Source organism: Lissotriton helveticus, chromosome 1_1 (genome assembly GCF_964261635.1).
Source record: "Lissotriton helveticus chromosome 1_1, aLisHel1.1, whole genome shotgun sequence".
Classification (NCBI taxonomy): domain Eukaryota; kingdom Metazoa; phylum Chordata; class Amphibia; order Caudata; family Salamandridae; genus Lissotriton; species Lissotriton helveticus.
Genome location: NC_136057.1, coordinates 1,695,280,793 through 1,695,308,764, shown reverse-complemented (window position 1 = coordinate 1,695,308,764; position 27,972 = coordinate 1,695,280,793). Strand labels below are relative to the sequence as shown.

General features: G+C 43.7%; 1 protein-coding gene across 3 annotated transcripts in view; it reads left to right on the top strand.

The window, feature by feature from the left end:
- The window catches only part of ARHGAP9 (Rho GTPase activating protein 9), a 744,735-nt gene that overhangs the window by 217,266 nt on the left and 499,497 nt on the right, over positions 1-27,972 (top strand). Inside the window, exon 6 of one of the 3 annotated variants that reach the window (XM_078688987.1) lies at positions 15,699-15,782. In XM_078688987.1, the coding sequence (XP_078545113.1) occupies positions 15,699-15,782 (84 nt within the window). Of the gene's footprint in view, positions 1-15,698; positions 15,795-17,192; positions 17,361-27,972 lie in introns of those variants that run through there. The other 2 variants (XM_078688988.1, XM_078688989.1) reach the window with 2 other exon arrangements.

Genomic DNA, 27,972 nt, shown 5'->3' with positions numbered 1-27,972 from the left:
CGCCCCCCCCCACTCGGGCTGGGGTGGAGGTGCCGCCGAGCTCTTTGCCGGGGCCGATTTAGGTACAGCGGCGATTTTGCATCTATGCTGCAAAAACGGCCCTGTAACAAAAACAGCCCCCAGGGGCCCAAAACCAGCCCCCATCCGTGCGGCGCACTGGGGGATTGCCCGGTGCCCGCTATGGCCAGTCCGGCCCTGCCGTAAACATAGGCTGCTTTTGAGGGAGCGCTGATTAAAACTGAGACAAGTAAAGGGCTGCAAGGTCCTGACCACGCACAAGCATGGGACATGATTCTTCAAGATTGCCTCCTTATAGATGGCACAGGAAGGCTAATCCTGATTTCAGATGACGTTTCCACTGACGAAGAATAACTCGATGTACCGCAGGCAGTGCAGAAGTATGGCCTAAGAAGTCCGAACCAGGTGGATCCTCATTCTCAGTTACCAGATTCGCCCACCACCCCACCACCCTGCTATGCCTTCACCGGATAATTTGAGCCTGTTATCCTCTCTTCATGGCATCATCCCCCAGTTAAGTTGTCCATTTCCGTTTATCCCTGATGGCGATTACTTTCCACCCGATACACTGCTTCACCTCCTATTCATGTGTTTGGGTTCTTACTGTGAAGAATTACCAATATCTGAACTATTGTACATACTGGGGCTATTGTTGGACTGGTCTGTATTGAGATGTTGTAACAGTGGTCCCCCTGTATGAGCCGTGTGTACTGATTCAGGATTCTTCCTGCTTAGATCCGTATTGCCAAGATGTTAATATAAATGTATTTTTTTTTTAAATACAATATTTTGACGGCAATAAATTGGCCAGACTTCTGTCTCAATTAACATGATCGGAGTCCCTTCTGTGCCCATCACAGTGATCAGACGCCCTCAGGGCGACTTTTTGAAGTCCTAATCAGCTATCAGTTCCCGGTTTGCCACCTTCTTCGAATCTCTATAGGCCATAGATCAGACACTTGCTTGGGATGCCCAGGAAACTTACATACAGGCAGAGGCTCTTTGCAAATTGCGCCGTGATGACTCCACTACTTTGGAAGCTTCATCAACATTGCCTGAAATTAATACAGCAGCAATAGATCAATTGTCTTCCGGCAAAATACTTGGTAATGACAGTTTGCACTAAGAGCTCTGTAGGGCTTACCAGACATTTTTAACACCCCGTTTGCTCCAGCTTTATTCAGTGGCACATAAGGCAGGGGCACTCCCCACTCCCCTAGAGAGGCCATTATTACCATGCTACAGAAACCGGGCAAGGAGTGCCTGGGAGTATCTTCCAGCTGTCCTTTATCTATTTTGAACTTAGATTCTGAGTAAGATTCTCTCCTATAGACTGCAGTCAGTTTTACCACAGTTAATTCACATCAACCAGAATGGGTTTGTGCCAAAACCCAACACTTCCGCCAACCTCCGTAGACTTTTCCATGTCCTGTATCAGATATAAGTGCAAGAAAAATACTATCTATAGACATGGAAAAGGAAGTCGATTCTCTGGATTGGAGCTACTTCTTTTCCGTCCTAAAAATGGCAGTGTTTGCCTCTTGGGTCAAGCTACTGTATAAGTCTCCCACTGCTTCTATTAAATAAGGAACCCAATCCTTCACCAAATATAGATAGAACGTGGGACCAGACAGTGGCGCCCCTTTATTGTTTTCTTTGGCAATGAAACCTTTCTTAACTATACAAGGAGGGGGTGGGAGGACAGATTTGCTTAAATTTAAATGGCCAGATCCACATAGTTTGCCTATACAATGTTAGCACTAGTCTTTCCTTGGCCCTACAGGCTCTGGAGACCTTCAGTAAGGTGTCCAGCCTGGTGTTAAACAAGGCTAAATTGTATATTCTTACTCTATTTCACTCAAAGGCTAGTGAGCTGGCTGGTATTGAAACTGCGGCCTTAAATTATCCTTACAACAATAGGGTACTTGGGGACGAACATTTACAGATATCACTCTGATATAACAGCGGGCAACCTGGACAGTGCACTGGCTAATGCATGCACGTCTACAAACGTCAGGAGAAAACCGCTGCTGTCCCTTCTGGGTAGGATCTCCTTATCCAAAATGATCTTACTGCCCCGCTTAATATTTTACTTTGCCACCATACCTGTGGTACTTAACTGAATTTTCTGTGAGTCTGGTTCGTTATTGGGGGGAGCTGATTTGAGATGAAGGCAGGCATACAGTGGCCTTGCCCACTGAGGAAGGGGACCTCGGTGCCCCAGATTTCAAGACCTTGAATTACAATTTCTCATACCCTCCCATGGGAACACCTCGGTTGCAGAACTCATATTTGGCAATAATCTAACTCGCAGTGAAGTGTCTTGCCTACTGGTGGCTGCCTGACACTGTTGGCATAGTCATCTCAAAAGATCCAATACACATTACTCCTATGCTCTGGAGCACCTCATCCTTGTCCTGCATGGAGGGCGTCACACTTACTGGGATATCAACATCTCTGAACGGATCGATGCGGACAGATTGGGCAACTGTATGAGTCTGGTCATCTTATGCCTTTTAGAGAACTGCAACTAGAGACTCCGATTTCACCAAGCCAAGTTCTAACGAATGCAGCACTAACACCCGATCAATTTTGGGTCCCACCTGCAAGGACCCTGAAGTGAACTATACATTGCGGATATTCTGACCCATGGTGCCTGGCATATGGTATATTATCTTTGTCGATCGCTTTGCTCCATTCACTGGGCACAGCTCTCAGCCCTTAGAGTTTAGTGGGAGTGGGATCTAGGCATGACATTCCAGAGTTTTATATAGCGCGACCTTGACCCGGAGGTATCAGGTATCAGAGCGATTTACATGACCACCAGTTGCGTTACACAAGGAAACATTCATTTTTGTTCGGCACGGGGAGATTAAGTGATTTGCCCAGAATCACAGGATGTTGTGTGTAGTTTACGAGACTCAAACCCGGTTCCCTAGATTTGAAGGCGACTGCCCTAGCCATTTGGTATGTGGGAATAGCTTTGAGAAATACCTGCCTGAAATTTATACAATTGAATTATCTTCATCATACATATTTATGCCCTAGCTAGACTGCATAAAACCTTTCCTACAGTACTCTTCAGATGTGCAGGCCATGATGCCACATTCATACATATGGTATGGTCATGTATGGTGATTGGCAGTTATTGGGTCACAATAACAGACCTGCTTTCATACTGTAATCGTTAAGTGTCGACAGGGAAACCCTATATTCCTCAGAATCTGGGTATTATATCGTACATGAACATGGTTCTGTCGGATCAGATTCATCATCAATTACAAAAAGCAATAGTTGTACAAATGTGAAAATAAATCACAAAACATGTAGGCCTGAATAACACAGTTATTGAATGAATGTCACGTATTTCATAGTCATTGATTAGCAATACATCATATGATCAAACAAGGTGCTCCATACATGCTAAGTGAAAAGGTGCTTGTTAAGTGCATAAAAAAAATGTGAGTCTATATATACAAAAACGAGGACACAAAACGATTGAGATTCTTTGATGGGCCTGCACAATATATCTACATTTTCAGTCTTTCATAGATGGGCTAATTTTGATCTGTTCTTAAATAACCAGACATTGGAGTTTTGGTGCAAACAATATATGAACCATCGGTATTTCGAACCTCTTAGGAAGCATGCATTTTCCGATCATCTAACAGAGTTTTCATCAGGATTTAGAACAATCTGTGTGGAGAACTATATACTGTCAGGTCTAATGTAATAAGAATTAGGTAAGGTCATGGAAAGCTTATGAACCTTGCGACTCACCTGGTGCCGAAGATAGGCATGAGGACCTTCTACAGTCCAACTAGAGCTTGTCCCTGTATTGTGAACATAACAAGTTGGGCCAAAAAATGAAGGAAATTCAAATGGAAGCAATAGGTGGTGTGATAAAGCGTGTCAAACTCATCTATTGCATCTGAAGGTGTGCTCCTCTCTGTATCAAAAAGTGATGGCTTGAATTGCTCGTCAAGTAGAGGGGTCAAATATAAGGAAGACTCCTATGAATCAAGGACTGAAATGTCAGAGAGTATAGGATCCCCAACAAATATGCAACAAAGGATTCCTCATAACAACCTACCAATTTGAGTGAATGATGGACATGCATTACTTATATAGGAGAGTAGGATCTGCTTTCATAGTTACCCCCACTTTTGCTGGTGGAAGTATGTTTTTCTGACTAGTCTGACTGGGATCCAGCTAATCTGGACCCCAGTCCCTCTGCTTCCTCCCGAAATGTGTCATGGTAAGTACTTCTGTACCTCCACAATTGGCTACTGGTGTACCCCTGTAAGTCCCTAGTATATGGTACCAAAGTATCCAGGGCATAGGTACACCAAGGGTCTTCCATGAGCTGCAGCATGTATTGTACCTCGCATGAGAGACCAATCAAACTGGGACTACAGGCCTGCCATTGCAGCCTGTGTAAGCTGGTGCTAGCACCATTTACAATAGATATGTTTCCTTATATCTGAGGTCACTACACTTAAAATCTATAGGTAAGTCACCCCTAAGACAGGCCTTTCAATCCTGAAGGCAGTGTGCTGGGTTATAAGTGTGAGGGTGCTCCTGCATGCGCAGGAGATATACCAATGTGTTAGTGAGTGTTGTGTAATAAATAGACATATTTTTAGGTGGCGAGACTTTTAGTAAGGTCTTCATAAAATGCTACCATGGCCGGCCTGCAGCCTGCGGGCGCACGCTTACGAGCAGAGGTGCCATATGGCTTTCCTCGTCATGCTCATTAGGCGCATCGCTCGCCGCCCTTGATCGCGATCACTTTCACTTTAGCGGCCGCTTTGATGTTCTTTGATGCTTGTTTTTAAATTTCCTTTAGCTGCTCCACCATTTGCGGACTTGGGCTTGTTTAGAATTCTCATCCGAGCCGACGATAAATATTGGCCTTTACTAGCACCTGGGCCAGGTGTTCGGACTAATGCTGTTTATTCCATCTACACTCCAGTCTCTTCTCCTTTACCCCTGTTACCTGGCTAACCGAGTCTATTTAACTAGCTCAGGGGACAGTTTCCTTTCCCATCAGCTTCCCTCACTGCGTCACCGAAACCTGGTCTCCGAATTTCACCCGTCATGCAGCGCGTCAAAGTCTCACGAATCCATGCGTGAGTAGCTCAGTCCAGGGTAATTTTTGTCATTTTGGCTCCTGCGTTCTGTTCGACCGCTTTCTAAATTCAGGACTGGAAGTACCCGAACACCAAGACTCTATAAGCCAGTCGCTCATGGACATGGGAAACCCGAGAGCGCTGCTTCTCTTCTCCCAGCTTTATTCGCGCCTACGCAGAACTCTATCCTTCCTGCAGCCTTCTCTATGCTTCTTGCTCAGCTAGAGACCAAAATTTGAGTGTCCCACCTTAAAACAGTTCAGCTTTTACAACCGACAAATTAAAATACTGCTGACACAAAAATGATTAGTGATCAAGCCAACACCACCGACAAATTCAATTTTGTGTCAGCAGAATTTGAATTTGTCCGTGGTGTTGGCTTGATCGCTAATCAGTTTTGTGTCAGCTGTATTTGCTTAGCGAATAGCGATCAAGCCAACACCACTGACAAATCTAAATCCTGCTGACATGTAACGTATAAGTGATCAAGCCAACACCACCGCCAAATTTAAATCCTGCTGACATAAAACTGATTAGCAAGCCAACAACACCGACAAATTCAAATACTGTTGACACAAAACATTTGACGTTACTCAGCGCCTGATGCTCATAATCTTGTGCTGCTGGGCACTTGCTTCGCACACCTCCTTCTCACCCAGTCTTCTCCCATCCGTATGTTACATGTAAGCTTCCAATTCAGATTTGCATTCTTTTTCTTGAGAATGGAGTGCACGGTATTGACTTTGCTTACGAGTCGGGGACTCAATGTTTCTATCTTCTAAAGATGTAGAGTGCAACTTCTTTAGTTGTAGTAATTGCCGCTGTCTACAATTCTATGTCTGTCTCCCCGAGGTTCTCCTCTCCTACCTATACCTTCGCCCACGAAAACCATTGTTAAAAGTCTTGTGTATGTGTGCGTCTGAAATCCTAGCCACAAACAGGGTCAGAAAATAGGCCTTGGCACCCAAATGAAAGTGGCCCCTATAAATGAATTAGACAACTAAAATTGTGACCCTTGTTTGCAAAATGAGTCAGTTTAATTTTTTTAAAGACACACTGTATATGTAATTTGCAATATATGGAAGATTACGTGGATTTGATCTTGCTGGAGGCAATATTTTTTTTTATTATCCGTAAAATCAGCAGTACAAAACCGCCCAGCAAACCGAAAAAGAGACCCACAAACAGTGAAAAAATGGTGCACTAAGTGACCTGCCCAACAGGCACTGCCTGATTCCCTAAAGGGCAGTTTGACGCTGGCCACAGACAGGACCTAATGCTAAGTCTTGGGACGTTCAGCCCACAGGATAACCCATGGCCTTTTTCCAGGGCCAGCTAAAAAGGGAGCAAGTGAAATCAGCCTTACCTAACACGGGGAACAACTAGAGTGCTATAACTCAGCTGAGAGACAAGTAAGTGTCTGAGTCTCATAACAACTGGGGAGCTCGTAGAAGGTCCCAAAAGTGAAGGACCACTTTTTATTCTCGTAATGTGCTCCTCTGAGTAAGTAGGAGTGACCCTATCAGTCATAATGAATTGGACGTGACAGAGTACCGTGTTATAACCCTCTCAGCAAACCTGCTGCACTATAACGGTTAAACATGTCAGGGGCAGCCCGACTGACCCAGAACTAGGGGCAATGTTTATGTGAACAAAAGTTCCTCGAAAAATAACTGTTTTCACAATTAATACAAAACTATCAATACAGTCAAATACAAAGAATGCGAGATGCCCACACAAAGCTTCAAAGTTATAAAGAATTATCATTGTAAATAAGTTTTATATATAACAAAAACATTACAGTACATTAATTACTTAACAAACAACAAATACTTAAGACAGTACATAGTTTATAACAAATGAACAGAAATGGCAAAGGGACCATAACATTTTTTAGAAAAGTCCATAGATGAAAATTGTAGATTATTTTAGCGGTGATATGATCAACCAAATAGAAGACACGGGTTTTAATCCTGATAGGGAATTATTGGTCTGTTTAGATAGTGAATATTTATTTACTAACATCCCATAGGCAGAGGGTATCAGAGTGATAGAGGATGCCCTGGTTAGCTGCCCTGGTCCAGAAATTGGTCCTGCTGAATTCTTCAAAGTGTTTCTCTTGCACGTGATTATTTTCAATTTGATGGGCAATTCAAAGGTACATCTATGGGGGCTTCTTACACCCAAAAACGTTGCCATTCTGTTTGTAGATGATTTCGAGTGGAGACACATTTATTACCCAAACACTAATCGTCGTTTTGGAAATATATGTCTGTGTCATACTTGATATGTACTTCATTCGGACTAGTGATCATCGTTTACTCACTGATTTCTTTTAATGGCTTCATTGTTTGTTGATTTGAAATTTACATCACATTTTAGTAATAGCCCGGTTGATTTTCTTGACCTCACTATTCTGGTACACCAGAGTAAATTGACGACAAGGCTATACACAGGCCCATTGCTCGTAATACCTTACTTCAGTATACAGCCACTATCCCAAGGACCTTAAGGACTGCCTCTCATTTCAGCAGTTTCTTCGTATCTGAAGAAATTGCAAATTTAAGGATGGCTGTTTCCGTGGGCCTAACATCTTAGCAAGGAAACAGGAGGCCCGTGGCTACCACACAAGATTGATAATGAGCTCTTTGAAGCATGCTTGGTATTACCACATGGAGTTTTTGCTGACCCCTAGGCTAAGAAAACCATGGAAAAGATTGTGTATGTTACCACCTTCTGTACACAGAGTAATGTTATTACCATGATTCTGAAGAAACATTGGCCTCTGATTAGAGCAATGGGCATTTCAAATGATTTGGGCCAGTTTTCCTTTCAGAAAGGAAATAATTTGAGAGACCACTTGGTCCATGCAGATATTTCTAAAACAACTCAATCTGATCTAGCCTCTTTGAGGGGTCAGAATAAAATTGAGGGCCATTTCAAATGTGGGAATTATTTAAAGTTTGCCTTATCTAATAATACAAAACAGTTCATCCAAGGCGACCTTACGCATAATTTTAAAGATCACACCATTTGTAATTCTCAAAATGTTGTTTATGCCATCTGGTGTCCGTGCAAGTTGATTTATGTGGGACACACTATGCAGAAGATGAAGTCATGTATCTAAAAACATAAATGCAGAATTCATTAAAAAATCATTTCTGCTCCACTGGTTTCTCATTTTTTGGAATTCAATCATTCAGCAAATGAAATCAAATGGCACATCATTGAGTTAAGAGACCTCTGTGTGGAGGCGACACTCCATTCTTAATCTGTCCGAATGTCGCTGATTTCTCAGATGTGACAGCATCACAAATTGACTCTGTACGATGGAAGAGTGAAACTCTGTGACATTACTTTGATATATATGTTTCCTGACTTCATTTTTTATGCTCAACTTGATTACAGTTATGAATGTAAGGACATTTATTCTGGGATACCTCATTTGGTTTTTACATCTGTAATAAGAAACTTTTTCATATCTGAAATAATTTTTTACATTTATTCTTCTTACATCTGTAACTTTTTGCATTTGTAATATTTAGTATTTGTCATTTCTGGCATTCTTAAACCTTTACATCTGTAAAGGGTACAACTCCTATTCTATAATGATTCTTTCAATGGTCTTTCCATCTTTGCACAAGTCCTTCTAGCGTTTGATTTTGCAAGCTTTATTGTAATTCCAATCTACAGCCATGTTTTACGATTCTGATATAGCTAATTTGTTTAGATTATCAGTCTAATCAATGAAGAATGAATTGCAATGATATCTGCATTTTGAACTATTGGGAACTCCAATTACCATCTTTTGTTTCTATCTTTCTTCTTACTTTTTCAATCATGAAGGTGTATGCACAAACTAATCTGCTGCTGTGATAGAGGGTGTCTAATTGGGTAAAAATACTTTTCCCACATCATGCTGTGGGCTAGTGGCTGTATTAAATAGTCTCCCCCTTTCCTATAAACGGTCAGATTTTGTTGTTGCTTAGTCAATATTGCTAAAATAGGTGCTTGTAACAATTTCTTGGATGAGTATTTTTGATTGGTCATTAGTTATTAATCTATTTAAAGAAATTTGTGAATTAGTACCATTGTATTAGGATGTGTTTACGTACAACAGTCTCCATGATTTCCATGGGGTATACCCTGTCCATGTTTCTGGTGATTAGCACCGTTTTGCATTTGGGACGCTTGGCGCCTATGTTATGTTACTCTATATGGAGTTACTTTGTTATGTCTATGGTGATTAGCGCTGTTTAATATGCCACTCGTCTGGCTTCCTTAGCGTGCGCGCTGTTGGATTTCATACCGCGTTATAGATTGGAGGAATATGGTGGATAGCATATTGTCGCTGGCAGGTAAGCGAAGGAACCCCGTGCCGGTTATTTGCTCTTTTGGAGCGATGTATAGATTGATTACAGTGCCGACATGTTTCTTTTCTTGTAGGAGATAGAGCAATTTAACATGAATTCTATTGCGGCTAACCCGTGAAGCCAAATGAGTGGCATCGTAGGCCCAGATTCATCAAACAAAAATCTGCTTGCAAAGGGGCAGATTCTCAGAATCTGCCCCTTTGCGAGCGGTATTTTTGCATTTAGGATGCATCACCCCAAATGCAAAAATCGCAATTTTAGAAATCGCTAAATTGCGATTATTTGCATTTAAGGAATCTCAAATTGCGCTATATAAACCCGCAATTAAATTAAAATTAAATTAAAATTAAATTAAGGAATCTCAAATTGAGATTCCTTAAATGCAATGCATGAAAGAGTTTAAAATAGCGAATTCGCTAATAGGGCACGCAAATTACCATGAAGTACAACTTCATGGTAATTTGCAAAAACTTTGAAAAATGCACTAAAGTGCATTTTTCAAAGTTTCATGTTGCGCACACACATGCCCTAAGGGCATGTGTGTGCGCAACATATGTGCACATATCAATTTATGGGGTGCAACAGGGTGTCCTTTGGACACCCCTGCACCCTTGAAATCGCAATCTCAATTTGCGAATCGCTAATTGCGATTCACAAATTGAGATTGTCTTCCCATTCATTCCTATGGGCCTCTAGGCCCATAGGAATGAATGGGGAGGTATTCCTTAGTTGCGACTCGTAATTTGCGAGTCGCAATTAAGGAATTCTAAGAAATCGCTATTTTTTAAGTGATTTCTTGATGCATTCCATTTTGCTATTCCTTAATAGCGAATCGGTATTTTTCTCTATTAAGGAATCGTAAATTGGGTTGTTGATGCATCTGGGGGTTAATGTTTTCAGAGGAATTTGTTCACAGGGCTATTGGAAGTAATGGCTTCTTAAGTTAATCACGCTTGATACAACAGTGGTTAATATATTGCTTGACACGTTTGTTCATTAATTTGACTTTGTGATATATATTCTTTTCCATTTTTGATTATGCATGGGGCGCATGTGTTCATATATACACCTTTCTTTTAACACAGGTGTTATCTACTTGCTCGTCCACCATTTAATTTAGCTGAGTTTGGCTCACCTGGTGCACAGGTATTCATCCTAGTACTGGGTTACAGAACCGCTGCCATTATTTGTCCCATGTAGGTGACTTAGTTTTGTTTTATTTCTGGAAGGATTGATTTTGGACTTAATCTTTTAGTCCCTAAAATGTATGGATGGTCTTGACGTAAGTAACATGATCATTATAACAGATTTTGGATTTTTTCATTATCTTCCACTAAAGGTGCCCTCTGTACATCTTTCTCAGTTTCTTGTGTTTGCTCATAAAATTGTTCTCTGTCCTGATGATGACCCTTTACATTTTTGGCATTTGGGGAGGTATTAAAATTCCATTTTCATCTAAGGACCTTTGTACAAAGTTGTGGTCCCTGTATTATTTGCTGTTCATTTGTACTAGACTATGTACTGTCTTAAGAATTTGTTTGTGTAATAGGATGAGCAGCAATAATGTATGTACTGTAATGGTTATGTTGTATATAAAACATATTTACAATATTAATTCTTTATAACTTTGAATCGCTGTTTGGGCACTTCACATCCTTTGTATTTTATTTTTCTGTATTTACTTTTTTGCATTGTTGTTTTGTATTGATTGTGAAACAGATATTATTTTCCTGGAACCGTTGTTGTTCACACAAACTTTATTGCTCCTGGTTCTGGGTCAGTCGGGCTGCCCCTGTTGTGTTTTACCATACTAAAAAATTAGCTTGTCTGTTTAATATGATTAGGATATGTGTGGAAGAATATATACACTTGTGATGAACTGTGATTCAGGTCTAGAGTCTCTATGACTATCACCCTTCTGCCAGACTGTAGACTGAGCACGGAACAAGAATCCCATTGAAGTCCTTCACGAAGAACTATTATTGAAGGGAGTTTTTGAACAACATCATAAAGAGAAAGAGCCTGTCCTGAAGGAACTGAACAGCCTAGCTACATAAGGACCTCTGGAAGATGTAGTTGTGAAGTCTGTGCAGATGCAAGACACTATGTTGCCAAGGCATTATCACCACCATCCCTGTTTGATGATCTCCTTTCGTCCCTGACTTTACGAGCACTGCAGGGAAACCAGAGTATGTCCCTTTTTGTCTACTTGAACTTTGATGACACCCTCTGTTCCATCTGCTGACCTGGACAAATATGAGGGCTAGCTAAGTAAGGTCCTGCTGAGTCCATAACTGCATACAGAATCTAAATCAGTTGCATGGTTGCATAGATAATATTGATTTCAACTTCAAGTCACTGTCTTCAGCTCTACTTTCACTGAGGACTGCATACACTGGAGTCCATGCCCCCAGTACTGAGGGTATCCTCCACCATTGAGAAAATAGTACCGTGACTCATGGCTTCGACGACACAGAGCTGCAAATGTGTCAGTTCCAATATAAAATCCACACTAATGCACTCATATTTTTTGCTGAAGGTGCGTACAAAGAAGCCCAATGATTACCCTGAGTGAAGACATACTTGAGCATGTTATGTGGATAGGCCTTGGCAACTCCATCCATGGTAAAAAAAAACAGCAAAGTAAAAACTGCAGAGAATGATCTTTTGTCCAGAATGCCAGTGTAAAAGGGTGTCCTGGTAAGACTTCTAGAACAGTTTTTAAGTGTTTTTGTTCAAAATGCAAGCTGAACATGACGGATTTCAGTTAACCAAAAATCATGCGTGGATATAAAGCAATGGCAATCATGCTGGTAATGCTCTCCTATGGAGAAAAAGGCATGTGCTGCATATGGGTATTTGCAACCAATTCTCAGGGGTCCCCTTTAAGACTTAAGGGGCTAGGGGCCATGGTCCAAAGTACCACCAGCAATTCAAGTTTACCGGCCCTGAAGCGTCTGGGTGCAGAGGTGCTGGATGAGTTGGTAGCCTTGCGCGCTACACCGTAGGCAAAGAAGGGCACCACCTAGAAACAGGCTATAGAGAAGGACTTGGAGACAAGTCTGGGGGTTCGGTTTGTGGGTGTCCTGAAAGCAGGGAAGCACCAACAGTTGTTGTGGACCGAGCTGGGGAACTTTGGCTGCTCGGTCTCTGCGGCGTTGGGGCTCCAGATTGGACTCATACAAACTTTGGTTGCTGCAAGGGGCCCGGTAATGTAATACAATATAATGCACCCTGCCCTAGGGCTATAAGGCCGGCTGTTCAGGCGACTTACATATATTGCATGCAGTGTCTGTAGGCATGGCACACAGGGTGTGTGCTATGTTGTGTTTTCACTTTTGTCTGCGCCATTTCACACAGCCTGCAAAGGCAGACTGCATGAGTTTGGTGTTGGGTCCCTTAGGGTGGCACAATACATACTGCAGCCATTAGTGACTCTCTTTAGTACCCATGCCCTGTGTACCAGTGGTACCATTTATTAGGGTCTTACAGGGGTGCTTAAAGTTTTTCCAGTGGGGGAATAATTGCACAGTTACTTTGTTTTAGTTAAAGAGCACTGGCACCAGGGACCTGTTTAGTCAAAATTGCATCAGATACCAGGTAAAAAGTGGGGTTGATCATGTTAAAGGGGCCACTTTCCTACAGTGATGTTTAAAGCAAAAGCACGAGGGTGTCTTCTACAGGAACCTTTATATAACTGAGGGACTACCAACTTGAGCCTTCAAACACTGAATATCACCACCTCCCACAGCCCATCTCATATTTTTCAGAAATCCTGAATACTGTTGTATATTGTAGCCTACCATACTAGTCTCTAGGCTTCCAACTGGTTAAATTTCATATGCAAGAGCCATGAAGAATGAAGATTTTCATTTTTTTTACATCATTACAGTGCGCTATGGGTTGAAATGTTAGCAGTATGATCAAAATCCTTTACATTGATTTCTATCAGTTATGGTTATCTGTAATACCATACCTCTCTCAAATTCACAATCCATGTTCTTCAGGCATGATCTGTAGCTAATAGCCATGCCTGTGGTAATTGATGTCTTTGCTGGATTCGACAATCCAGGCTTGTGCAGTAACAATAATTTGCAAGACCAGATGTCCTGGATTTGCAGCTTTCTGTACTTTATAACATTTGGCAAAGTTCACTCTATACCACCTTCTAATTTTACTGTACCTGTTGAATGCATGTTGTATGTCACAGAGGTCATACAGATTTTGAGAGCGCTTCATAACCTCTGAATAGTGAAACACATAGTAGAAATGTACAGAGAAGATAAAGACAAGGACAGGAGGAGGAGAATTGAAAAAAAGATGATAACATACCCAGATGAGGCGAAAGATAGAAAAAAAGAGAGAATATAAAGAGTAGAGCGCTACGCAGAGTGAGTGTGAGAAATATGGAAAGAGAATGTTCACAGAGGAAGGCATAAGAGATGGAAAAGAAGAGAGAATGAGCAGAGAGGGGGGGTTGAGCGAAAAGGAGGTGAGAATAGAGAGGTAGAAGATAACCAGTTACAGATGAAATGTAAAAAGATGACCAAGAGTTTAGCCAACTGGAATGGCAATTCTTGAAATTGAAAATGCCTGGCGCAGATATTTATTATCTTTCAGTACTTGGTTTCTGCTCAGAAGAGCCAGTACTCTGACTCTAACATGCAAATTAGTTTAGGATTAGGGTTGCTCTGTTGATGTATCCCTCTAACTTTCCTGCTTGCTTCAAGACAACAGAAACTAGTATGCCTGCAACTCACTCTATTCCTTATACTGTAAATACTCATGTTTGCTGAGAACCTTTTTTCAATTCTACTTCTGATTTAACTCAATTACTCTTGCTATTTGCCAGTTTCATGCACTCATCTTTCTTTCTTCTGTTAGGCTAGCAATGAACATTTTGTAAGTCTTATTCCATGACTCCTATACTTAGCCACTACAATGGTATTCATTTGTTCGCCCTCAGAAGAATAGAGGGCTGGTCAGACCTGCCGGAATTTAAATATTTTACCTTAGGAACAAACATGGATCCCTGCAGGTTTTGCATGAGTCAACCCAACCTCACACAAGAATTCAATTGAAGTACACTTAGTATGCCATCTGCAAAACTTCCACTGATATAAATTGAAGCTTAATACAAGCTATTTTGCCAAATAGTTTGTATAAAGTGTGTTACTATTTAATATTCTGCAAATATCAATGTTATGGGGGTAATGCGTGTTTTGGCATTGATTCTGTGTTATTGCAGCCCCTTTGAGAAATCACACTTCATACTCGGTTTCTGTGTTTCCTGAATGTCTGTGCAGTCACCATCTTTCCAAATGCGTGCTCCAGTTCAGGCCTTGGGCGTGCCTAATCACATCATAATAAATAAATTGTTGATGGCATCTAAAACTCAAAGGGTACTATTTAGAATGAAGCAAATGCAGGTTCAACATGCTGTGTGTTACAAACCTTGGACACAAGGCATTCTTTCCCTTGACTGTAAGAAAGTTGATTTGTGTACCAAGGGCCCGATTTAAAGTTTGGCAGTTAGGGTACTCTGTTGCAAATGTGACGGAGTACCCTCTCACTAAACCCTTGGTCTGCCTGCCTTATTTAGAGACAGGCGTACCTTAAGTATTCTGTCGACTGACCTTCTGTTGGCTCCATCAATGGAATACTTCCTCCGTTGGTTTAACAGAGTAAAACCTGAAGTTCCATACCTTACCAGGTCAATTGGCTTAATATGTCTCACACCAATATGAATGCTGCTAAGATTCTTTGAGGAAGAAGCCTGAGCATTGTTAAGTCTTCTTATATTGAGACCAGTGCACTTAAAAAGGCATTATTGGCTGAATTTCTTTGAGAGCAGTGACACCCCATATCATAGTTTTGTACCAGAAAAGTGAAGAGATCCCCCTCAAATAGTTTTGATTTAGCTCTGAAAATGGCACCACCCCTACTTTTCTAAGTGTTAGCCAGGCCCAAAGTGTGGGTCTAGTTGCACCCCTGCAAGCCAAAGGCAATGTGGTCAGGAAGAAAGTACGTATTTGTCATGATAACAATGCCTGGTGAGCTTTACCGGTACAGAAATGTTAATACGCTTGGTTCAGTCGACAATGTCCTGTCTGACAAAGATAATCTGTTTTCTCTTTGACGAGGAAGTGTAAACTTGATCTATCTATTGCCTCAGCAGGCTCCCATGGCAACAGTTAAACCTGAGGCGGAAAAACTCAGGGAGCGCCCGAAGGCCTCCGAGAATGGGGAACGAGACCAGGTAGGGACAATGGTGTGTTTGAAATTATACTTTGCCTCTGGGACCTTGTGTAATGTTTACCTTCTGTAGGGGTGGGACAATCAGGGACTGTCATTAGAGTATCTACATGAGCTGAATTTGTTCAGCACCTTTACTTCACTCCTCCGACTAGTTGCTCGTTTACTTCAGTCTCAAGTCCGTGTCTAGCTAGGCGATACCAGTTTCAAAAGTCAGTCTAGAGACTTTGGAAGCTTAAAAACTTGGCAGCAGATTTACAAGCCACTTGCGTTATTTTTGTGCTGCCATTGCGTCACTTTTTGTAATGCAACGGTGGCTTAAAAATGCAGCCCATTTACAACGTGACGCATCTATGGAGATGTGTCACGTTGTAAAGCCCTGCGTCACATTATACCTCCGTCAGTTATAATGTATGCAGAGTGGGCGTTCCTATGCAAAAAAGCCTTGTAGAAGTGGCGCAGTGAAATCTACAAGATTTCACTGCGCCACTTCTATGACGCCACTGAGTCAAAACCTTACGCCTGTTTGGAGTGATACAGTGAGGATAGGCCTCACCATGCTTTGCCGGAGTTGCGTCGTGCTTGCGACACGACTCCAGCCAATGCGTGACTTTTGCGCCACCAGATGCGTCAGAATTCCTGACACATGTCAACCCTTGCTCTCTGGTGCGCCGTATTGTAAATATGGCGCATCCAAGGTGGTAAAAGGGTTTCTGGGAAAGTGACGAATCTCTACAGATGCTTCACTTTCTTGTAAATCTGCCCCTTGCTACTTATGGCACGTTATTAAGTAGGAGCATTCTCCTGTCAACAAACATGTATTACAGTTTTCTCAGCGCAATCCTTGCTTCTTTTCACAATTACATATTGCACAACAGCTGTCTAAAACCGACGTCTATGGGTCTTACTAACTACTTAAGTGGTTTCAATCAATCAAATATGTAGTATTGGCCTGTGCACTTAACTGGCACTTTAGGCGTGAAGTTCACCATGCTGGTAGGGTGTGTGAAAGGCAAACACGGGGAGAGGCGAAAAAATACAAACTGGTAGCATGTGCAATATAAATCACAAGGTATTTGCAACTACTTGTGATCCTGCATTTTTACGACACCAACGCAACAAGATACAAACATCAAGATAACAGAATGATCTATCTACAGAAGCTGGGACAGTCTGAAATCCCGGTTTTCATGGCAAGAATCCGAAAGGTCTTTGCACAGTCTGGCCCTGTGTGAAAGATACGAAAGGAGCAAGGAAACACAGCCGCATTAACACAGACAAATTATCCTTAAGTCCTCACGTGCACCCACAAGACTCGCATACCCACACGTCAGTCAAACAGTCGCCACCCACAGCCGCCCAGCTCCAGTTCTGTATTCTTTTGCATTTTTGTCGCGGCACTTCCTCCTTCTGCGCTTCTCCCCGCTGTGACACCCTCCCCGCCTTGGGGCGCACTTCGTCACGTCGAGCGTTACCGTTGGCCCGGTCACTTCCTCGACCTAGGGCAGAAGGAATGGAGGAGACCCGGGTTGGAGGGGAAGAGCCTACTGCCCGGAAAGCTCCCCTGGCGGGACTTGGATACGTAAGTGTTGCGCACACACCCCTGGCTAGCGCTGCCCGCGTCCGGGGTGCTTTGTGCACACCGGGCGGCCAAGCCCTCTCCAATACCGAGAGCGGAAGGGGCGGGGAAAGGAAAGGGAAGCTCGGTGAAAGATTGTAGCATGCTTTTTGTGTGGTGTTCGGGAAGGCTCGCCCGTGTTTCAAACAGTCTTAAGCAGGGCTTTAAGTGAGATGAAAAAACTAGGGTGTCTCGCAAAGGGGTGTGGCCAATGTCATTAAGGACGTTGTTTAAAATCACTAAGCTAAAAATCTGTGTTTAGCAGTGTCCCGCCCGACTTGAATTTGCTGTTTCTGTCATTGCATCTAGATATATGATACAACAAGTAACATCATATCTACACCAAGTCTGGACTATTGGCTTTGTCAATGGTTGTTAATTGCATAAGATAAATAAGCAGCAACTATGGTGTGTATAATATTAAAAAAACTTCCACTTAAAGCCCTGGTGACACCACGACAATGTTGCTGCAACTGAGTTTCAAAAAGAGAAGGGAAATCCAGAGGGAAAATAGCTCTTTAAAGGATTTCACTTCCCCTACAACACTCACCTGGCACTAGTGAGAAGCGAGCACTGTGAGCACACACACACCGATGTGCCTGCTGTCACTGCAGTCCGGAAAAAATCGAGCCGCCTGTGCCAGGACACAAAACAGAGCCCGATAGAGACCCGTTTCGAGGCCTCCTTTAAAAAACTGCCGGTGCTCAGCACCGGTGAGACCCGGCCCACTTAAAGCCCTGGTCTTAAGTATATTTAGTTTGTGTTGCCTAGATGATGGTGGGCTGGCTTCTAATGAGCGACAACATTATTTTTTTTCAGTTTTATATAATGTGAACCCGACCCGAGGGTTTTTGGAACGCTTTACGACTACTACCAGTTACGTTAAACAAAGACACATCCATTTTTTTAAGCCCATCAAGATTAAGGGGCAGATTTACAAGAAACTGACGCATATCTGCATTATAGCAGAGATGTATCAGTTTACTTGTGTCACGCAAAAAAAAACTTGTGCCACCATGGATGCGTCTCATTTACAATGCCAATATAACAGAACAGAATGCCTACACTAATAAATGATTCAAACAATTACTGTGACTCAAACAGAAGAACAACTTGTTTCCACCGGAGTTTTTGCTATTTAATAGCCCTTTTACTCATTTAAATAGAAACACGAAAATACAAAAGTTTATACACTTTACATTAAAGGAACATTGGACACAATCTATTTCAAGAAAAATAATAATGTAAACACAGTCACTCTATTCAAGCATATCACAGTCATACAAAACATATAAACCCACTCATACAAAACCTGGCACACCCAAATGTCCCGGTGTGTCAGTGTGAAGGGATGAAAAGAAAAAAGATTCGAAATTGCTCTGTGAATCAACACATTAGGTTATCAATCAGTATAGCACGAAAATATATATTCAACACATTTTTTTGTTTTATACACAGTTAAACAAAAGTATGTACAATCTCATGCAATTAGAGTGAAAAAATTCATTCGAAAAAATTCACTCCGCGTTAGAACTTTATAGCAGAGCAATTGAATCACAGAGACCAGCTCGAAGTGTGCTGGCGGCGTGCACAGAGCACTACTCACTCGCGCCTGCTTCCCACGGCGCTTTCACTTGTCTCGCGGATAAGCGTCTCACATACGAGTAAGATACTTGCTGGCCCTGATGAGAATCCCTTCCTTGTGATCTGCTGGGATTCGAAACGCGTAGGCCCTTATCTTAGGAATTGCTCTGCTATAAAGTTCTAACGCGGAGTGAATTTTTTCGAATGAATTTTTTCACTCTAATTGCATGAGATTGTACATACTTTTGTTTAACTGTGTGTAAAACAAAAAAATGTGTTGAATATATATTTTCGTGCTATACTGATTGATAACCTAATGTGTTGATTCATTGAGCAATTTCGAATCTTTTTTCTTTTCATCCCTTCACACTGACACACCGGGACATTTGGGTGTGCCAGGTTTTGTATGAGTGGGTTTATATGTTTTGTATGACTGTGATATGCTTGAATAGAGTGACTGTGTTTACATTATTATTTTTCTTGAAATAGATTGTGTCCAATGTTCCTTTAATGTAAAGTGTATAAACTTTTGTATTTTCGTGTTTCTATTTAAATGAGTAAAAGGGCTATTAAATAGCAAAAACTCCGGTGGAAACAAGTTGTTCTTCTGTTTGAGTCACAGTAATTGTTTGAATCATTTATTAGTGTAGGCATTCTGTTCTGTTATATTGGTATTAGTGCTCAGCCCCACTGATTAGAGCCAGCTCTTGATTGTTATTGGATCATTTACAATGCGGCACACCATGGTGCAAGGTTTGACTGATGCGTCACGCATCTGTTCCCGCAAAGGTGACGCATTGCTGGAGTTGTGTCGCAAGCATGACGCAACTCCAGAAATGCTCAGGAAGGCCTATACCTATTGTGCCGCGTCACTCCTTACGCCTGCTTCAAGGAGGCGTGAGGTTTTGACGTAGTGGCATCGTAGAAGATTTCTCTGCGCCACTTTTAGAATGCCACTGCGTCAAAACCTTACGCCTCAAGCAGGCATGAGGAGTGACGTAGTACAGCAAGTATAGACATCAAAATGCATTGCAACACAACTCCTGCAATGCTTGACTTTGGGCCAACAGATGGGTCAGAATGATTGATGTATCTGTCAATCCTTGCGCCATGATGAGCCATATTGTAAATACGGCGCATCCATGGTGGCGCAATGGTATTGAGGCTGGCGCAGGGAAATTGACGCATCTCTACAGATGCGTTAGTTTCTTGTAAATCTGCCCCAATGTGGCGCAGGGCTTTACAACGTGATGCATCTCCCTAGATGCGTCACGTTGAAAATGTGTCGCAACGTGGCACATTGTTTACGCCGCTGCTGCATCACAAAAGTGACGCAACAGCGGCGCCAAAGTGTCACAAGGGGCTTATAAATCTGCCCCTAAGTCATTTGCTCAAAATCACAGGATGTTGAGCCGATGCCGAGACTCGAACATGGCTCTTAAATTCTAAAGTCGCAACCCTGGATGTTATGCCACATCCTCTCATAACATTCTTAATCAATCAATCAATCAATCAGGTCATTTGTAGAGCGCACTACTCACCCGTAGGGTCTCAAGGCGCTGGGAGGGGGGGGGTGCCGCTACTGCTCGAACAGCCAGGTCTTGAGCTTCTTCCTGAAGGAGAGGTGGTCTTGGGTCAGGCGCAGGTTGGTCGGAAGTGAGTTCCAGGTCTTGGCGGCCAGGTGGGAGAAGGATCTTCCTCCTGCTGTCGCTCTTCGGATGCGGGGGACGGCGGCGAGGGCGTGGTTGGTTGATCTGAGGAGGCGCTTGGGAGTGTAGAAGTTGATCCGGTTGTTGAGGTAGCTCGGGCCTTGGTCGTGTAGGGCTTTGTGTGCGTGGGTGAGGAGTCGGAAGGTGATTCTCTTGTTGACCGGGAGCCAGTGCAGGTCTCTCAGGTGTCCGGAGATGTGGCTGCGTCGGGGGATGTCGAGGATGAGTCTCGCCGAGGCGTTCTGGATCCGCTGGAGTCTCTTCTGGAGTTTTGCAGTGGTTCCGGCGTAGAGGGCGTTGCCGTAGTCCAGTCGGCTGGTGACGAGGGCTTGGGTGACCGTCTTCCTCGTCTCGGTGGGGATCCACTGGAAGATCTTACGTAGCATGCGCAGGATGTTGAAGCATGACGAGGAGACGGCGTTGACTTGTCTGGTCATGGAGAGGGAGGAGTCCAGGATGAAGCCCAGGTTGCGTGCGTGGTCTGTCGGTTTGGGTGCGGTGCCCAGGGCGGGGGGCCACCAGGAGTCGTCCCAGGCGGAGGGCGTGGAGCCCAGGATGAGGACCTCCGTCTTGTCTGAGTTCAGTTTCAGGCGGCTGGTCGTCATCCATTCGGCCACGTCTCTCATCCCTTCGTGCAGGTTGGCTCTGGCGGTGGCGGGGTCGTTGGTCAGGGAGAGGATCAGCTGGGTGTCGTCGGCGTAGGAGATTATGTTGAGGTTGTGTTGGCGTGCGATGGCCGCGAGGGGGCTCATGTAGACGTTGAAGAGGGTGGGGCTCAGTGAGGATCCTTGAGGGACGCCGCAGATGACTTCGGTGGCCTCTGACTTGTACGGTGGTAGGCGGACTCTTTGTGTTCTTCCGTCGAGGAAGGAGGTGATCCATTCCAGTGCCTTCTCCTGGATTCCGATGTTGCTGAGGCGCTGTATTAGGGTGCGGTGGCAGACAGTGTCGAAAGCCGCGGAGAGGTCCAGGAGGATGAGGGCCGCTGTTTCTCTGTTGTCCATCAGAGTTCGAAGGTCGTCGGTGGCGGCGATGAGGGCGGTCTCGGTGCTGTGGTTTGCTCGGAAGCCGGACTGTGAGGGGTCGAGGGATCCATTCGTCTCGAGGAAGGCGGCCAGCTGTTTGTTGACGGTCTTCTCGATGACTTTGGCCGGGAACGGGAGGAGCGAGATGGGACGGTAGTTCTTGAGGTCGGTGGGGTCTGCTGTGGGTTTCTTGAGGAGAGCGCTGAGTTCGGCGTGCTTCCAGCTCTCAGGGAAGGTGGCGGAGTCGAAGGAGGTGTTGATGATGTCCCGCAGGTGGGGTGCGAGGACAGCGTCGGCTTTGTTGAAGACGTGGTGAGGGCAGGGGTCAGTCGGAGATCCGGAATGGATGGAGTTCATGGTGCGGATGGTGTCTTCGGTGCTGATCGGGGTCCAGGTGCGGAGGGTGGTGGTGGGTGGCGTCGTTGCGGTTGTGGCTTGCGTTGGTTGGTTGTTGAAGCTGTTGTGTATGTCCGTGATCTTGTTGTGGAAGTAGGACGCGAGGGAGTTGCAGAGTTCTTGCGACGGGGTGATGTCGTTGTTTCCGGCGTTGGGGTTGGAGAGCTCTTTCACGATGTTGAAGAGTTCCTTGCAGTTGTGTGCGTTGTTGTCCAGCCGTTGTATAGATTTCAGTACCAATGGATATACCAAGCACGTTTTACAGCACTAAAGATAGCTAAGGCTTGTTGATTTGCAACCTGACCATTTGGCCCACAATATTGGGTGACAAAATGCTAATGGTTATGGTAGGCGGGGCCTGGACAGGACGTGGAAACGCCGTCTCCAGTTTACCTGCAATGCGTTTTTAGTAGTGTTTATATAACTGTAACATTGCCCATTATCACCTATTCCAGCAGAAAAGGTATTGAATCATACTAATCATACCGCCTAATCAGTTACCAACATTAGAGTTGCAGATATGTCATTACCAAACCAAGAGTGACATTTGAGCAATACCAGTTATCGAGAATGTCCAAAAAGTTTTTAGCGTGCAAAGTAAGACAAATTGACCCGCCGTCAGCATGAAAAGTGTGTTATTTTACAGTAAGACGGAACACAGCCAGGAAGTGAATTTTGAATTGCAGTTACAGGGTCACCACAATAGATTTAATCACAAAGTGTGTCTCTCATAGCTGCTCGACGGTAAACTTGAACTGTTTGGTGCATGCTTTCTCCCAGGTACTATAGCAAATATTTTTTAATGTCGATACGTTTATAACACATTAAAAAAGTTGTTCTTAAGGATTAAAAAGTAAACATAAACTTGCAAGAGGTATATTCATCAGTTCATATTGTAACTTGAGTCTAACCATGTGTGAAGGATAGGTGGTGTAATAAATGAAGTTGCTAATGTTGACAACAGATATCTAATCACTATTATGGCACTTGACCAACAAGTGTGTGATTCAAGGCAAATCTACAGTCTCCCTCTCCTGCTGAATACTCTTCAAGTGAATATGTGGAACGTACTACTCCACACAGGGCTTTAAATGTGCCGGGTCCCTCCCGGTCACAGACCCGTCAGTAATTAAACAAGGAAATTGGAACGGGGACCTATAACCATAACCTTATCTTTAAATTAAATCACTAATCGATTTCTGAACAGTGGCTGTAACAACTATTATGATATTCCATGGAAGTGCCACACTCCTTGTTTAAATTTCACGTTTTACTTTATCTCGCATGCTTTAAGAGTGTGTGCTTATTCCTGGTGAGTGTTATTTTCGTGCATCATATTTCTCTTATATCATGCAGACTGAGAACTGAGGCATAGATTCATGAAGGTAAAATCCACTCGCAAAGGGGCAGATTCTCAGAATCTGCCCCTTTGCGACCGGTATTTTTGCATTTGGGATGCATCATCCCCAATGCAAAAATCGCAAAATGAGAAATCGCAAATTTGCGATTACTTGCATTTAAGGAATCTCAAATTGAGATTCCTTAAATGCAATGCATTAAAGTTTAAAAAAGTAGCGATTTCGCTAATAGGGCTCGCAAATTATCATGAAGTTGAACTTCATGGTAATTAGCAAAAACTTTGAAAAATGCACTAAAGTGCATTTTTCAAACTTTCATGTTGCGCACCCACATGCCCTAAGGGCATGTGTGTGCGCAACATATGTGCACAGATCAATTTCAGGGGTGCAACAGGGTGTCCTTTGGACACCCCTGCACCCTTGAAATCGCATTCTCAATTTGCGATTTGCTAATTGCGATTCGCAAATTGAGAATGTCTTCCCATTCATTCCTATGGGCCTCTAGGCCCATAGGAATGAATGGGGAGGTATTCCTTAATTGCGACTCGCAATTTGCGAGTCACAATTAAGAAATTTTAAGAAATCGTTATTTTTTAAGCAATTTCTTCTTGCATAGCATTTAACTATTCCATATTAGCGATTCCTTATTTTTCGCTAATAAGGAATCGCAAAATGGATGCTTGATGCATCTGGGGGTGAGTCGGTTCCATGTGCCTGTGTCAGTTCAGGTTGTGGGTGGGTGTTTATTACGGGGCGCGATTGACAGCCCTCTGGTTGAGGCAGAGGAAGTATCGCTTTCTCACAGTGCCTGTCAGTGGGATATAAAGGTGTTCAGAATACATGCTCATCTAATCCTTGGCCACTCTGCAGATTGTATACAGCAATGGTTAGATGTGTCAATTGTAATAGCGATTCTAGGAAAAGTGTTTTAAGGAGGCACACAGCTGTCAAAAATACTGACAGGGAGAAAGTAAAATAAAATGCAGTGTTTACAGTTGAGTTTGTGCTCTGATTGTGTGTAATGGATCATTCAGAATCAGAATCTCAGTCCCAGAATGAAAACATTGTCAAATATAAATAATCACAACAAAATCACAGTTGTTACTCAATATCTGATATTGCTAACAAGCATTGGCAAAGCCGGTAGGTCTGGCTTGTTTCAGGTTTTACTGTGTAATATTGTTGAATGCAATAGCAGAAAGCTCACAGAGAGGCACTAAATTACCAGTCAGGTGGCATATTATGGGAGGTACAGAATTTTAGCGTATATATGTTTCAAGCCCAACACTTATTTACGTAGGCAACACCTCTTGAAATATTTTTAGTCACCCTTTTTAGGTCATGCCCCGTTTAGAGTCTTCCTTACTTTTTTCAGCCTACTTAATGCCCTGACTTCACCCAACAAAAAAGAGGCAGACAATTGATCAATTACTGATTCTATTAAGGCATTCATTGCTACGCCTGTTCTCTTCTATACTGAAAGTTGCTTTTTTCTTAGGTGTGCCAGTTTCTCAGCTCAGATTGCTGAGGAAAGGCCATATTCTGGTCCAAGAACTGCCAGGTATTCTGTCTTTCACTCTCTTGCCTGGGTACCACATCACTCTAGTCCGTTAGGGATCCGTCTCCTTTCAAGGCCACAACTCCCCTGCTTCACAATCACAGGCTGTTCACCACAGTGAGCAGCTGTGGGCTCTTTTTCACAAGTCTGATGGCAATCAGGGGTTACTAGGCTCAATTCGTGTGAATCATAGCTGTTTACTGCAAGGGTCCTGTAGTTCAACCCTACTACACCATTTTAGCACTTGACAGTCAGGGTAAGCGTAGTCAAGCAGTCTAAGGCTTACTTATGAATGTAATGTGGAGTTAGAAACTCACGCTCAAGAAGCATCTGTAGGAGACTGGCTTAGTATACAGTGCACACTTATTTAAGAAAAGCTCCATGCACTAATCCAGGCAACACTTATGGTGATTTTAGTGATCCTAGATGTAGGATAGTAGGATCTGCTTCTTATAGTTACCCCCACTTTTTGCTGATGTTTCACTGTTTTCGACTTAGTCTGTCTGGGATCCTGCTATTCAGGACCCCAGCCTAGCTGCTTTCTCTTATAAAATCGAACTGCATGTACTTTAGGTACACTCTAGATTGGATTCTGGGATACCTTTATAAGTCCGTTAGTATATGGTATACTATGTACCTAGGGCATAGGTACCCCAGAGGCATCCCAGGGGCTGCAGCATGTATTATTCCACCCCTGAGAAGACACTCAAATTGACACCACAGGTCTGCTGCTGCAACCTGTGTAAGGTGGTGCATGCACCCCTTACATAGATATAGATTCACTATATCTACCTTATTACTGCACATATACACCTATCAGTCACCCCTATGGCAGACCATATCAATCCTTAAGGCAGGGTGGTGGGTTTTATGTGAGAGGGTGCCCATGCATGAGCAGGGCCCCTCTGCATCTTTCGGAATCTATTCTATGGGGTTGTTCTGTGATGCAGCCATACCATATACTCTTAAGTGCATTATAACCTTGCGGTAAATGCTAACTTTAAAACGGCTGCATAGAAAACTGTTGTGTTTGGTGTCAAACACCTTGGAATCATACCTCCACACCAGTAACTGGTGTGGGAGGTATGATTCCACCCTCCTAGAGGGAGAAATATGACAACACCGGTACACCCGGTACCAGCTGCCTCGACCCTGGCATCACAAGATGGATGCTGCCAGTCACAGACACGAGTCTGCCCTCCTGCTGCTGGACAAAACTCCGGCAGGGGAAGGCTGGACAATAGTTTCCTGTCACAGGGAGGTGTAACTACCTCCCAGACAGGCTTTAGTGTATTGGGGCTGGGTGGGTGCACTCTGAGGGTGCTTTGATATCTGCACTGGGGTAACATTTTGTGTCCCTGTGCATAGTCCAGCTCAAACTCGTGGCAGGAGCCGTTTGCTCCTGCTCTGGCGCAAAACTGAACAAAATATATGGGTGCAGCCAACCCACTGTCCTGACCCTCCCATAAGTGGGTCACTAGAGTTTGTCCCAACCCTTCATTGGGTATAAAGTAGGAACCCCTGGCTACAGGACTTTAGATTTACCTGGACAAAACTCTGCTACAGAAACCAAATACTTTGACGATCTACACTGCGCTAGATGACTGAAGAATCTCCCTTGGAGTAAAGGAGTTACTTCCCTGCTAAGCAGTCACCAAAGACGCATCTGACCGGTTTGCAACTCCGAAGCTCCTGAGGACTCCGAAGACTTTTGCAATACAGGAGGTGGGTTTCCAAGTGTCCCTGAGGTCGACTAGTGTGCTCAGAAAACCTGAGACCCTTATCCCTCGTGGGGACCATGCAACCCAAACCCCTGGGCGCTGTGTCCATTTGCAGAAGCATCTGCTTTTCGGCAAGCCCTGAAGCTGTTCTTTAGGCTACTTGTAGTCCAGGCCCGAGCAGTGGTTCCACCGAAGATTACCGCCTACACTCCACAAGTATTCCGTGGGCTGGTATTTTGTGATTCCTCTCAAGGTCCCTTCGCGATCCCTGGTCCGTTGGCCTGTGGGTCCATGTGAAGGCAACTTTGAGTTTCAATAGGCGTACCTGGTTGCTACAGACGTGCCCTAACTCTCCATCTCTTGGGGAGTCTCCTGGACCTTGCTGGTCCTCACCAAAGCATTTTTTCTCTAACCGCGTGGGTTGCAGTTGCCAATGCTTTTTGGTGTTCAATCCAGACACTGACCCCCCAGCACTCAATATACTTCGTGGGACAGGTCGCCTGCGGACTTTGGTCTTCATCGACGTCTCCTGGTCCCCGTGGCTGCAGAGTCAAGCTTCACCTGAAGCACCTGACATCGGTGGGCATTCGTCTACCGAGCCCCTGGTCACTGGCAAGTGACCCAGACTCTGTCCCCTCTACTTTCAGGTTCTTCTCAGTTTTGATCCAGGCTTGGATCACACTGGACACTTTTCCTCTTCACTGCAGCAGCTCTTTGCAGCATCACGCCATTGAAAACTATGAAGATTCCTAACACCATTTGACACGTATGCACCCGGTTTCCCTGGGTTAGGTAACACGAGTACTCAGGTGCTCACATGGGTGCTGGCCTTAGAACCTTCTAAGTTTGAAAGGGTTTGCTCAAAGTCCTCTCCTAAGTGTCCTTAAACTTTAAAATTCCAACCGCGACTTTCCCATAGGATTGTTCTGAGCTCGCGGCTGTGTTCTCACATTGCACACGTCCCCCGTGGGTCCCCTGTGTCACTAACTTGGGTGGTTCCTTGGGGTCCCAGCGATTCTACATACTCTAGGCACTGTGTCTAGTCAAGTCATGTATGTTATACCACTTTTTCTTAGTATATGGTTTGATCTGCCCCAGAGCCCGCTGTGTATTATGCTATTTACTGTTGTACTAGTACTGTAACATTGTGTGCTTTGTTCTCCAATCTCATAAAGAGGTTAATAGAGAGTGTTTAGTAGTAAATACATGTATTTGTTATATATAC